This window comes from Chiloscyllium punctatum, chromosome 10 (assembly GCF_047496795.1).
Source record: "Chiloscyllium punctatum isolate Juve2018m chromosome 10, sChiPun1.3, whole genome shotgun sequence".
Lineage (NCBI taxonomy): Eukaryota > Metazoa > Chordata > Chondrichthyes > Orectolobiformes > Hemiscylliidae > Chiloscyllium > Chiloscyllium punctatum.
Genome location: NC_092748.1, coordinates 123547919 through 123561548, shown reverse-complemented (window position 1 = coordinate 123561548; position 13630 = coordinate 123547919). Strand labels below are relative to the sequence as shown.

General features: G+C 45.5%; 1 protein-coding gene across 3 annotated transcripts in view; it reads left to right on the top strand.

Annotated features, from left to right (window-relative positions):
* Positions 1 to 13630, top strand: part of xrcc5 (X-ray repair complementing defective repair in Chinese hamster cells 5) — a 398838-nt gene that overhangs the window by 14776 nt on the left and 370432 nt on the right. For all 3 annotated transcript variants that reach the window (XR_011961734.1, XM_072580078.1, XM_072580075.1), the window contains exon 2: positions 9642 to 9755. Coding sequence is in view for 2 of the 3 variants with exons in the window: in XM_072580075.1 (XP_072436176.1) it covers positions 9642 to 9755 (114 nt within the window). In the remaining variant the exon portion in view is untranslated. The remainder of the gene's footprint in view (positions 1 to 9641; positions 9756 to 13630) is intronic.

The window sequence follows — 13630 nt, the reverse complement described above, 5'->3', positions numbered from 1 at the left end:
TTGCGGCTATGCTCTCTTGTCCTAGTTTCATCTACCAGTGGAAATGTCCTCTCTATGTCTATGTTGTCTGTTCCATTCATAATTTTATGTGCTTCTATAAGATCCCCCCCCCCCTTATTCTTCTAAGTTCCAGTGAATATAATTCCAGTCTACTTAGTCTGTCCTCTTAAACCAACCCTGGAATCAACCTAGTGAACCTCCTCTGCACCCCTTCTAGTGCCAGTACACCCTTTCTCAAGTAAGGAGTCTAAAACTGCATGCAGTACTCTAGGTATGGCCTTACCAGCACCCTGTACAACTGTAACATAACCTCCCTGCTTTTAAACTCCATCTCTTTCAACAACGAAGGACAAAATTCCATTTGCCTCCCTAATTACTTATTGTACTTGCAGACCAACCCTCTGTGATTCATGCACAAGGACACTCAGGTCCCTCTGCATAGCAGCGTGTTGCATATTTTTACCATTTAAGTAATAATCCTTTTTACTGTTACTCCTACTAATGGATGACTTCACATTTATTAACATTATATTCCATCTGCCAGACCTTTGCCCACTCACTTAAAGCATCTATGTTCCTCTGCAAAGTTTCATAGTCCTCTGCACACTTTGCTCTGCCACTCATCTTTGTGTCATCTGCAAACTTCGACACACTACACGTGGTGTCCAACTTCAAATCATCTATATTAATTGTGAATAATTGCAGTCCCTACACCGATTCTTGAGGCCCACCATTGGTTACTGATTGCCAACCAAAATAGCTCTCACTTATCCCCAATCTTTGCTTCCTGTTACTCAACCAATCTTGTATCCATGCTTATCCTTTACCTGTAACATCAAGCATATTTATCTTATGTAACAGCCTCTTGTGTGGCACCTTATCGAAGGCCTTTTGGAAATCTAGGTACACCACATCTACTAAGTCCCAGTTGTCCATCTTGCTCCTAATGTCTTCATAGATTTCCAGAAGATTAGTTAAGCATGACCTGCCTTTCATGAACCCACGCTGCGCCTGGCCAATGGGACAGTTTCGATCTAGATACCTTGCTATTTCATCCTTGATAACAGACTCGAGCATCTTCCCCACTACAAAGGTTAAAACTGGTCTATAATTCCCCATCTTTTGTCTAACTCCCTTTTTAAACAGTGGTGTCACATTTGCTGTTTTCCAATCTGCTGGAACTTCCCTAGAGTCCAGCGAATTTTTGAAAATTACCACAAGTGCACTTGCTATTTCTCTTGCCATCTCTTATAGCACCCTGGGATGCATTCCAATAGGGCCAGGAGACTTGTCTATCCTTTGCTCCATTAGCTTGTCCAACACTACCTCTTCTGTAATAATGATTGTTTCCATGACTTCACATATCTTTGTCTCTTTGTCAATTGCTGACATGTTATTAGTGTCTTCCACTGTGAAGACCGACACAAAATACCTTTTCAAAGCCTTGGCCTTTTCATCATATCTCGTAACTAAATGCCCCTTCTCATCCTCTAAAGGACTAACGTTTACTTTGGCCACTCTAGCTCATTTTATATATTTATAGAAACGTTTGCTATCTGTCTTTATATTCTGTGCTAGTGTTTTTCTCATGTTGTATCTTACTTTTCTTTATAGCTCTTATGGCTTTCTGTTGACCTTTTAAAGTTTTCCCAATCATTCCCAATCAACAGTTTCCTGCTGTTCTTGACCACTTCGTATATCACTTTGTTAGCCTCCCTTATTGCCTTTGATACCCATAGCAGATTACCCCTTTTCTTATAGTCCTTCCTTTTAACTGGAATATACTTTCACTGAGCACTTTGAAAAATTGCTTTGAAAGTTCCTCACTGCTCTTTAACTGTCCCATCATAAAATCTTTGTTTCCAGTCTACTTGAGGCAAGTCCTTCCTCATTGTATTTGGTCTCCCTTGTTTAAGCATAGGACCAGATCTAGGATAGCTTGCACTCCCATTGGTTCCATTAAATACTGTTCAAGAGAACTGTTGCGGTTACATTCGCTGAACCCTTCCTCAAGGCTACTCTGGCTGAACTGGATCGACTAATTGACATGTCGATTAAAATCCCCCATGATAATTGCCATACTAGTTGTAGGAGACTCTATAGTTAGAGGGACAGACAGGTGGTTCTGTGGACATGGGCGAGTCTCTTGGATGGTTTGTTGCCTCCCAGGTGCCAGGGTCCGAGACGTCTCAGACCGTGCATTCAGAATCCTTAAAGGGGAGGGTGTGCAGCTAGAAGTCGTGGTGCACATTGGCACCAACGACATAGGTAGGAAGCGGGGTGGGGAGGTCATTCAGGAGCTCAGGGAGTTAGGCTGGCAGCTAAAAGTTAGGACAGACAGAGTCGTCATCTCTGGGTTGTTGCCGGTGCCACGTGACAGTGAGGCAAGGAATAGGGAGAGAGTGCAGTTGAACACGCGGCTGCAAGGATGGTGTAGGAGGGAGGGCTTCAGGTATTTGGACAATTGGACTGCATTCTGGGGAAGGTGGGACCTGTACAAGCAGGACGGGTTTCACCTGAACCAGAAGGGCACCAATATCCTGGGAGGGAGGTAGGTTTGCTAGCACTCTTTGGGGAGGTTTAAACTAATTTGGCAGGGGGACGGGATCCGGACTTGTAGTCCAGCAAGTAGGCTAGCTGTTTTTCAGGATGTCCAAGAATGTAGGGAGGCTGTGGAGAAGGTAGCACTGACAGGGAATACTTGCGGACACAGAGATGGGTTCAAGTGTGTATACTTCAACGCAAGGAGTATCAGAAATAAGGTGGGTGAACTTAAGGCGTGGATCGGTATTTGGGACTACGATGTTGTGGCCATCACGGAAACATGGATAGAAGAGGGACAGGAATGGGTGTTGGAGGTTCCTGGTTACAGATGTTTCAGTAAGATTAGGGAGGGTGGCAAAAAATGAGGGGGTGTGGTGTTGCTAATTAGAAATGGTATAACGGCTGCAGAAAGGCAGTTCGAGGGGGATCTGCCTTTGGAGGTAATATGGGCTGAAGTCAGAAATAGGAAAGGAGCAGTCACCTTGTTGGGTGTTTACTATAGGCCCCCCAATAGCAGCAGAGATGTGGAGAAACAGATTTTGGAAAGGTGCAGAAGCTACAGGGTAGTAGTCATGGGCGATTTCAACTTCCCAAATATTGATTGGAAGCTCTTTCGATCAAGTAGATTGGATGGGGCGGTGTTTGTGCAGTGTGTCCAGGAAGCTTTTCTAACTCAGTATGTAGATTGTCCGACCAGAGGAGAGGCCATATTGGATTTGGTACTCAGTAACGAACCAGGACAAGTGATGGGCTTGTTTGTGGGTGAGCATTTTGGTGATGATGACCACAATTCTGTGACTTTCACCTTGGTTATGGAGAGAGATAGGTGCGTGCAACAGTGTAGGTTTTACAACTGGGAGAAGGGTAAATACGATGCTGCAAGGCAGGATCTGAGGAGCATAGGCTGTCAGGGAAGGATGTCGTTGAAATGTGGAACTTTTTCAAGGAACAGATACGACGTGTCCTTGATATGTATGTACCTGTCAGGCAGGAAAGAGATGGTCATGCGAGGGAACCTTGGTTGACGAGGGAGGTAGAATGTCTTGTAAAGAGGAAGAAGGAGGCTTACATAAGGTTGAGGAAACAAGGTTCAGACAGAGCGTTGGAGGGATACAGGATAGCCAGAAGGGAGCTGAAGAAAGGGGTTAGGAGAGCTAAGAGAGGGCATGAAAAATCTTTGGCGGGTAGGATCAAGGATAACCCCAAGGCCTTTTATGCGTATGTGAGAAACATGAGAATGACAAGAATGAGGGTAGGTCCTATCAAGGACAGTAGTGGGAGACTGTGTATTGAGTCGGAAGAGATAGGAGAGGTCTTGAATGAGTACTTTTCTTCAGTATTTACACACGAGAGGAACCGTATTGTTGAAGAGGAGAGTACGAAACAGACTGGTCAGCTAGAGGAGATACTTGTTAGGAAGGAAGATGTGTTGGGCATTTTGAAAAACCTGAGGATAGAGAAGACCCCGGGGGTGGGGGGGGGGGGGGGGAGAGGGGGGCTGACAGGATAGATCCTAGGATTATGTGGGAAGCAAGAGAGGAAATTGGCAATGATCTTTTCGTCTTCACTGTCAACGGGGGTGGTACCAGGGGACTGGAGAGTGGCGAATGTTGTGCCCTGTTCAAAAAAGGGAATAGGGATCACCCCGGGAATTACAGGCCAGTTGGTCTTACTTCGGTGGTAGGCAAAGTAATGGAAAGGGTACTGAGGGATAGGATTTATGAGTATCTGGAAAGACACTGCTTGATTAGGGACAGCCAGCACGGATTTGTGAGGGGAACTTTTCAGAGAACACCTCTGGGACACCCGGACCAACCAACCCAACCACCCTGTGGCTCAACACTTCAACTCCCCCTCCCACTCCAGCAAGGACATGCAGGTCGTTGGACTCCTCCATCGCCAGACCATAGCAACACGACAGTTGGAGGAAGAGCGCCTCATCTTCCGCCTAGGTACCCTCCAACCACAAGGGATGAACTCAGATTTCTCCATTTTCCTCATTTCCCCTCCCCCCACCTTGTCTCAGTCAAATCCCTCGAACTAAGCACTGGTTTCCTAACCTGCAATCTCCTTCCTGACCTCTCACCCCCCACCCCCACACCGGCCTATCACCCTCACCTTGACCTCCTTCCATCTATCGCAATTCCAACACCCCTCCCCCAAGTCTCTCCTCCCTACCTTTTATCTTAGCCTGCTGAACACACTTTCCTCATTCCTGAAGAAGGGCTGATGCCCGAAACGTCGATTCTCCTCCTCCTTGGATGCTACCTGACCTGTTGCACTTTTCAGCAACACATTTTCAGCTTTGATCTCCAGCATCTGCAGTCCTCACTTTCTCCTTGAGGGGTAGGTCTTGCCTTACAAGTCTTATTGAATTCTTTGAGGAGGTGACCAAGCATGTGGATTAGGGTAGAGCAGTGGATGTAGTGTACATGGATTTTAGTAAGGCATTTGATAAGGTTCCCCATGGTAGGCTTATGCGGAAAGTCAGGAGGCATGGGATAGTGGGAAATTTGGCCAGTTGGATAGAGAACTGGATAACCGGTCGAAGTTAGAGAGTGGTGGTAGATGTAAATATTCAGCTTGGAGCCCAGTTACAAGTGGGGTTCCGCAGGGATCAGTTCTGGGTCCTCTGCTGTTTGTAATTTTTCCTAATGACTTGGAAGAGGGAGTCGAAGGGTGGGTCAGTAAATTTGCAGACGATACGAAGATTGGTGGAGTTGTGGATAGTGAGGAGAGCTATTGTTGGCTACAAAGGGACTTAGATATGATGCAGAGCTGGGCTGAGGAGTGGCAGATGGAGTTCAACCCTGTCAAGTGTGAGGTTGTCCATTTTGGAAGGACAAATAAGAATGCAGAATACAGGGTTAACGGTAGGGTTCTTAGTAAGGTGGAGGAGCAGAGAGATCTTGGGGTCTATGTTCGTTGCCACTCAGGTGGATAGAGCTTGAAAGAAGGCCTATGGTGTATTAGCGTTCATAAGCAGATGGATTGAATTCAAGAATCATGAGGTGATGTGGCAGCTATCCAGGACCTTGGTATGGCCACATTTGGAGTACTGTGTGCAGTTCTGGTCGCCTCACTTTAGGAAAGATATGGAAGCTTTGGAGAGGGTGCAGAGGAGATTTACCAGGATGTTGCCTGGAATGGAGAATAGGTCGTACGAGGATAGGTTGAGAGTGCTAGGCCTTTTCTCATTGGAACGGCGAAGAATGAGGGGTGACTTGATAGAGGTTTATAAGATGATCAGGGGAATAGATAGAGTAGACAGTTAGAGACTTTTTCCCCAGGTACAACAGAGTGTTACAAGGGGACATAAATTTAAGGTGAAGGGTGGAAGGTGAAGGGGGGATGTCAGGGGTAGATGTCAGAGAGTGGTGGGGGCATGGAATGCGCTGCCTGTGGGAGTGGCAGAGTCAGAATCATTGGCAACCTTTAAGCGGCAATTGGATAGATACATGGATGGGTGCTTAAGCTAGGACAAATGTTCGGCACAACAGAAGGACCTGTTCTGTGCTGTATTGTTCTATGTTCTATCCAAAGTAGGGCTCACTGGCCTATAATTACCAGGGCTGTTCCAACACCCTTTCTTAAACAAGGTGGGGGAGGTATGGGCGCATCCCTCCAAGGCCCCAAGGGACACTTCCATATCCACCACAAATTCACCTGCACCTCTACACACATCATCTATTGCATCCGCTGCACCCGATGTGGCCTCCTCTATATTGGGAGACAGGCCGCCTACTTGCGGAACGTTTCAGAGAACACCTCTGGGACACCCGGACCAACGAACCCAACCACCCCGTAGCCCAACTCTTTAACTCCCCGTCCCACTCCACCAAGGACATGCAGGTCATTGGACTCCTCCATCGCCAGACCATGGCAACACGAAGGTTGGAGGAAGAACGCCTCATCTTCCGCCTGGGAACCCTCCAACCACAAGGGATGAACTCAGGTTTCTCCAGTTTCCTCATTTCCCCTCCCCCCACTTTGTCTCAGTCAAAGCCCTCGAACTCAGCACCGCCTTCCTAACCTGCAATCTTCTTCCTGACCTCTCCGCCCCCACCCCTCTCCGGCCTATCACCCTCACCTTGACCTCCCTCCACCTATCGCATTCCCAACGCCCCTCCCCCAAGTACCTCCTCCCTACCTTTTATCTTAGCCTGCTGGACACACTTTCCTCATTCCTGAAGAAGGGCTGATGCCCGAAACGTCGATTCTCCTGCTTCTTGGATGCTGCCTGACCTACTGCGCTTTTCCAGCAACACATTTTCAGCTCTGATCTCCAGCATCAGCAGTCCTCACTTTCTCCTGTATAACTGCGGCAAGACATCCTTACTCCTATACTCAAATCCTCTCGTATGAAGGCCACTGTTCCATTAGCTTTCTTCAACGCCTGCTGCAACTGCATACCAACCTTCAGTGACTGTTGCACTTCACTTTTTCCTAAACTGCTATCATATTCATAATAATTGCCTTGCCGTTTTTGCCATCGAAGTGGATAACCTCACATTTTACCCACATTATATTGCATTTGCTAAGTATTTACCAACTCAGCCGGTCTAGCCAAGTCACCCTGCAGCCTCTTAGCCATCCTCCTCATAGCATACACTGCCACCCAGCTAAGTGTCGTCTGCAACTTTGGAGATACTGCAGTAAATTTATTTGTCCAAATTGTTATCGTGTGTTGAAAACAGCTGGGTCCCAGCACTGAACCTTGCGGTATCTCACTCATCACTGCCTGCCACTCCGAGAAGAACCTGTTATTCCAATTCTCTGCTTCCTGCCTGCCAACCAGTTTTCTATCCACATCAATATATTGCCTCCGATACTGTGAGCTTTAGTTTTCCTTACTAATCTCTTGTGTGAAAACTTGTCAAAAACCTTTTGAAAGTCGAATACACAACAACTACTGATTCACCCTTGACCACTGTACTGGTCACATCCTCAAAAAACACTCCAGAAGATTTGTCATTATTTCCCCTTTAATGAATCCATGCTGACTGGACTGATTCTGTCACTGTTTTGCAAATGTTCAGTTGTTACCTCCTTAAGCAAAAGTGAGGACTGCAGACGCTGGAAACCAGAGTCTATATTAGAGTGGTGCTAGAAAAGCACAGCAGGTCAGGCAGCATCCGAGGAGCAGGAAAATCGACGTTTCGGGTAAAAACCCTTCATTCCCGACGAAGGGCTTTTGCCCGAAACGTCAATTTTCCTGCTCTTCGAATGCTGCCTGACCTGCTGTGCTTTTCCAGCACTACTCTAATCTAGACTCTATTACCCCCTTACTAATTGGCTCCAGCATTTTCCCCACTACCAATGTTAGGCTAACCAGCATACAATTCACTGTTTTCTGTCTCCCTCCTTTTCTATAGAGTGGGGTTACATTAGCTGTCCTGCAGTCCATTGGAGTCTGTAGAATGCTGGAAAATGATCACCAATGTTTCCATTATTTCTAGAATCACTTCCTTAAGTACTCTGGGATTTAAAGCATCAGGCCCGAGGGATTTATCGGGTTTTAGTCCCATCAATTTCCCCATGACCATTTCCTGACTAATGAGGACTTCCTTCACTTCCTTCATGCTTGCAGACGGATCCAAATTATTTGTTCGATTGGTCTGCCATCTCTTTGTCCATTATGAATTTATCTGATTCTAACTGTAAGGAACCTACATTTGTCTTCACCAGTTTTTTCTCTTCACGTATCTATAGAAGCTTTTGCAGTCAGTTTTTATGTTTTCTGCAAGCTTACTTTGATATTCTATGATTTGGAGATGCCGGTGTTGGACTGGGGTGTACAAAGTTAAAAATCACACAACACCAGGTTATAGTCCAACAGGTTTATTTGGAAGCACACTAGCTTTCAGAACGCTGCTCCTTCACAAACCACCTGATGAAGGAGCGGGGCTCCGAAAGCTTCCAATTAAACCTGTTGGACTATAACTTGGTGTTGTGTGATTTTTAACTTTGATGTTCTTTTTTTTAATTAAACCCTTTATCCTCCTCTGCTGAATTATAAAAATAAAGAAGTGTTGTTACTATTAAGTAGTAATTGGCATGACCACACCTAGAGTACTGTGTCCAGTTTTGGTCTCCTTACTAGAGGAAGGATGTGGTGGCAATTTAGGCAGTTCAGAGGAGGTTCACCAGATTGATTCCAGGGATGAAAGAGCTGTCGAACGAAGACTAGTTAAGTAGCTTGGGCTTGTACTCGCTGGAGTTCAGAAGAATGAGGAGAGGATCTGACTGAAGTATAGAAAATGCTAAAGGGGATTGATAAAGTGGATGTTGAATAGATATCCCCCCCTTGTGGCACAATCTAGAACAAGATGTCATAGATGGAGAGTGAGAGGAGTAAGTAACTGCTTCCCTCAGAGGGTTGTGAATCTGTGGAACTCATTGCCTAGAGTGAAGTGGAGGCAGAATCAGTCAACAGATTCAAGAAAGAAATAGATTTGTTTCTGATGAAAAGTGGGATAAAGGGCTATGGGGAGCAGACAAGAGATTGGAGTTGGGACCAAGATAAGATAAGTCATGATTATGTTAAGTGAAGGAGCGGGCTCAAAGGGCTGAATTGCCTATTCCCGCTCCTAATTCCTATGTTTCGATGTATGGTACAGGCTGATCAATTGAAGCTTTCAGAAGGAAATTGGATCATTATATAAAAAGGAAAATGTGGCTGGTTAAGGGGCAAGATAGGGAAGTAGCTTTAGGTGGATTGTACCTTCAAAGGGCCAGTGCAGTCATGATGGCTTCCTTTTTTGTTATTGGATGAATCTATGACTTTTAAGTTTCTTTAGTTCTGATGAAAAGTCACTTAAACATTATCTCTTGTTTCACTCCATAGGTGCTGCCTGTCTGACCTGTTAAATATTTCAATTTCAATCTGAGTTTGAGTTGGCTGTACTTTTTATCTTGCTCCGTTCCCATTCCCATTTCTAATAATATGATTGGAAAGTTAAGGAATTCATAAAATTAGTACAAGGTGATAGATATTGATTTTTATGGCTTTTAAAAGGTATTTCTGATACCGTCGTTTTAGTTTAGCTTAATAATTCTGGCTTAAAGCACAATTATTGCAATTGCTGTTTCTACAGAGTGCTGTAGTCGTGTGCTGGGATGTGGGCTGCACAACAAACAACGTGACTCTGGATGAGGATAGTGCATTTGAACAAGCAAAAAAAGTTGTGCTGATGTTTGTTCAACGTCAGGTAAACTGACCTTTTTTATACCGATGAAACTCTCATTCACATTCAGTTGTCCTAACTGTCCAGAAAACAATAACTTATAGGATGTTAAAGGTGAGGATATTGTCTGAATTTCTATTTATTCCCTGTTTGAAATGCCAACAAAAGCTAGAGGCAAACTTGTAGGCACCACTTAGTGGAAATTGATATTCATAGTAATGGACTGTGAAAAACTGGAAGATATGAATACTTAGAGTCATAGAAATGTGTAGCAGCAGGTAGAGTGGGAGCAACGACCGGGGGCTGCCGGGTACATAAGTGACTGCTTTAAAAACTTACCTCATGAATAGGCAGAGTGCACGCTGAACAGGAGCGGACATGGGACTGCTGAGTATGTGAAGTAATATATTTGGGCAGTTGTGTTGTCCAAAACACGACTTAGGTAGTGTCTCCCACCCATCCTCCTCTAACCAAAGAGCTCTGTGTGCCAGATTGATAAGGTAACTAGTTTTTTTATTCTTTATTTTTCAATAATTTCTTTGGGAATTTAGATTAGTGGGAATGGAGGTTAGGTCAATTCACTGTTTCTCCTGCAGAATGTGGGTGGTAAGGATCACCATTAGTGTCCCTGCTGACTTCATCTATGGGAAGTGCATCCAATTCTAGCTCCTCGAAAATTGCGTTAGGGAACTGAAGCTGGATGAACTTCAGATCATGCGAGAGGTGGAGAGGGTTATTGAGAGGAGTTACAGGGAGGTAGTCACATCTCAGATACAAGAAAAAGGCAGAAGGGTTACAGTCAGGGGACGGAAAGGGAGCCAGCAGACAGTGCAGGGATCCCCTGTGGCCATTCCCCTCAATAACGTGTACTGTTTTGGGTCCTGTTGGGGGGATGACTTACAAGGGGTAAGCCATAAGGTACAGATTTCTGGCACAGAGTCTGTCCCTGTTAGTCAGGAGGGAATAGGGAAGACGAGCAGAGCATTAGTCATTGGGGACTCAGGAGTAAGGGGGATAGATAGGAAGTTCTGTGAGAACGAGAGAGAATGATTGGTGTGTTGCCTCCCTGGTACTGGGGGGAGGGGGGAAAAGCAGCTTCAAGCTGTGGTCCACATAGACAGTAACGACAAAGGTAGGAAAAGGGATGGTGATTTAAGGCAGAAATTCAGGGAGCTAGGGTGGAAGCTTAGAGCTAGAACAAACAGAGTTGTTATCTCTGGTTTGCTACTCGTGCAATGTGCTAGCGAGGCAAGGAATAGTGAGAGGGAGGAGTTGAACATGTGGCCACAGGGATGGTGCATGAGGCAGGGTTTCAGATCCCTGGATAATTGGGAGTCATTCTGAAGTAGGTGGGATCTCTACAAACAGGATGGTCTACACCTGGACCAGAGGGATACCAATATCTGGGAGGGGGGTGGGGGTGGTAATGTGCTAATGCGCTCTTCAGGAGGGATAAAACTAATTCAGCAGGGGAATGGGAACCTAACTTGTAGTTCCAGTGTCTAGGAGGTTGAGAGTAGTGAGGTCAGAAATATGGTTTCAAGGTTGTAACAGTTCACTGGCAATCAGGAAGGTGCTTTGAAGTGTGTCTACTTCAACGCCAGGAGCACCCAGAATAAGGTGAGTGAACTTGCAGCATTGATTGGTACCTGGCACTTGGATGTTGTGGCCATATCGGAGACATGGATAGAGCAGGGTCAGGAATGGTTGTTTTAGGTTTCGGGGTTTAGATGTTTCCGTAAGAACAGATAAGATGGTAAAAGAGGGGGAGGTGTGGCATTGTTAGTCAAGGACAGTATTACGGTGGCAGATAGTACGTTTGAGGACTTGTCTACTGAGGTTAGAAACAGGAAAGCAGAGGTAACCCTGTTGGAAGTTTTCTATAGGCCTCCGAATAGTTCCATAGATGTAGAGGGAAGGATAACAAAGATAATTCCGGATAGAAGCACGAGAAACAGGGTAGTTGCTATGGGGGACTTTAACTTTCCAAATATTGACTGGAAATATAATAGTTTGAGTACTTTAGATGGGTCCGTTTTTGTCTAATGTGTGCAGGCTGGTTTCCTGACACAGTATGTAGACAAGTCCACAAGGGGTGAGGCCACCTTAGATTTGGTACTGGGTAATGAACCAGGCCAGGTGTTGGATTTGGAAATAGGTGAGTACTTCAGTGATAGTGACCACAATTTGGTTATGTTTACTTTAGCGATGGAAAGGGATAGTTATATACCGCAGGGCAAGAGTTATAGCTGGGGGAAAGGCAATTATGATGTGATTAGGCGAGAGTTAGGGTGAATAGGATGGGGAAGGAAAGTGCAGGGGTTGGGAACAATTGAAATGTGAAGTTTATTCAAGGAACGGCTGCTGTGTGTCCTTGATAAGTACTTTCAGGCAGGGAGGAAGTCGTCGAGCAAGGAATCCATGGTTTATTAAGAAAGTTGAATCTGTTGTCAAGAGGAGGAAGAAGACTTATATTAGGATGAAACATGAAGGCTCAGTTAGGGTGCTTGAGGGTTGTAAGTTAGCCAGGAAAGATCTAAAGAGAGAGCCAGGAAGAGGCAGAAGGGGACATTGGCAGATAGGATCACTCCGCCAAGGACATGCAAGTCCTTGGCCTCCTCCATCGCCAGACCCTGACCACACGACGCCTGGAGGAAGAGTGCCTCATCTTCCGCCTAGGAACCCTCCAACCACACGGGATGAATGTAGATTTCTCCAGCTTCCTCATTTCCCTTCCCCCCACCTTATCTCAGTCCCAACCCCCGGATTCAGCACCGCCCTCTTGACCTGCAATCTTCTTCCTGACCTCTCCGCCTCCACCCCCTCTCTGGCCTATCACCCTCACCCTCATCTCCTTCCACCTATCGTATTCCCAGTGCTCCTCCCCCAAATTCCCTCCCCCCTACATTTTATCTCAGCCCGCTTGGAATACCAGTCTCATTCCTGAAGAAGGGCTTATGCCCAAAACGTCGATTCTCTTGCTCCTCGGATACTGCCTGGCCTGCTGTGTTTTTCCAGCACCACATTTTTCAACTTTGGTCTCCAGCATCAGCAGTCCTCACTTTCTCAAAGACATTTTCTAAGAACAGGTTGTTTACAAGCAAAATCGTGATAGGATGAGACAGTATGCACGAAGGCTTTGTGCTATTTTATTGGTTATTACCAAATGATCATGCTCCATGCCTGCCTATGAACAATGTATATGAATCCTACGCAAACTCTGTAAGGGGTCGGATTCTTTTGGTGGTCTAGGAGTACACATGCTTCTGGGCTGATCAGAGTCTACCGACCCATCCATATCAAAGAGTAAACATTTGCTTGTGTGAGTGATGAAGAGTCGTTTACAGGTCTGTTTATTGACCGATGGCAGAACTGAGGACCCCCCCAAACTCACCCACCCACCCCGGTCTAGATCTTTGCTTGACTAGACATGATTGAAGTTCACAAGAAGGAGATGTCAGCAATTCTGGAAAATGTGAAAATAGGTAAGTCCCCTGGGTTGGATGGGATTTTTCCTAGGATTCTCTGGGAAGCCAGGGAGGAGATTAAACAGCCTTTGGCTTTGATCTTTATATTGTCATTGTCTAAAGACTCGAAAAAGGCACTCTTGTGAGTGTTTCAAAATAGACCAGTGAGCCTTATTTTGGTTGTGGGGAAAGTGTTGCACAAGGTTAAAAGAGATAGGATTTATAATCATTTAGAAAGGAAGAAGTTGATTAGCGATAGTCAATATAGTTTTGTGAGGGGTAGGTTATGCCTCACAAACATTATTGAGTTCTTTGAGATGGTGACCAAACAGGTGGATGAGGGTAAAGCAGTTGATGTGGTGTATATGGATTCCAGTAAGTTGTTTGATAAGGTTCCCCATGATAGGCTATTGCAGAAAACACGGAGGCCTG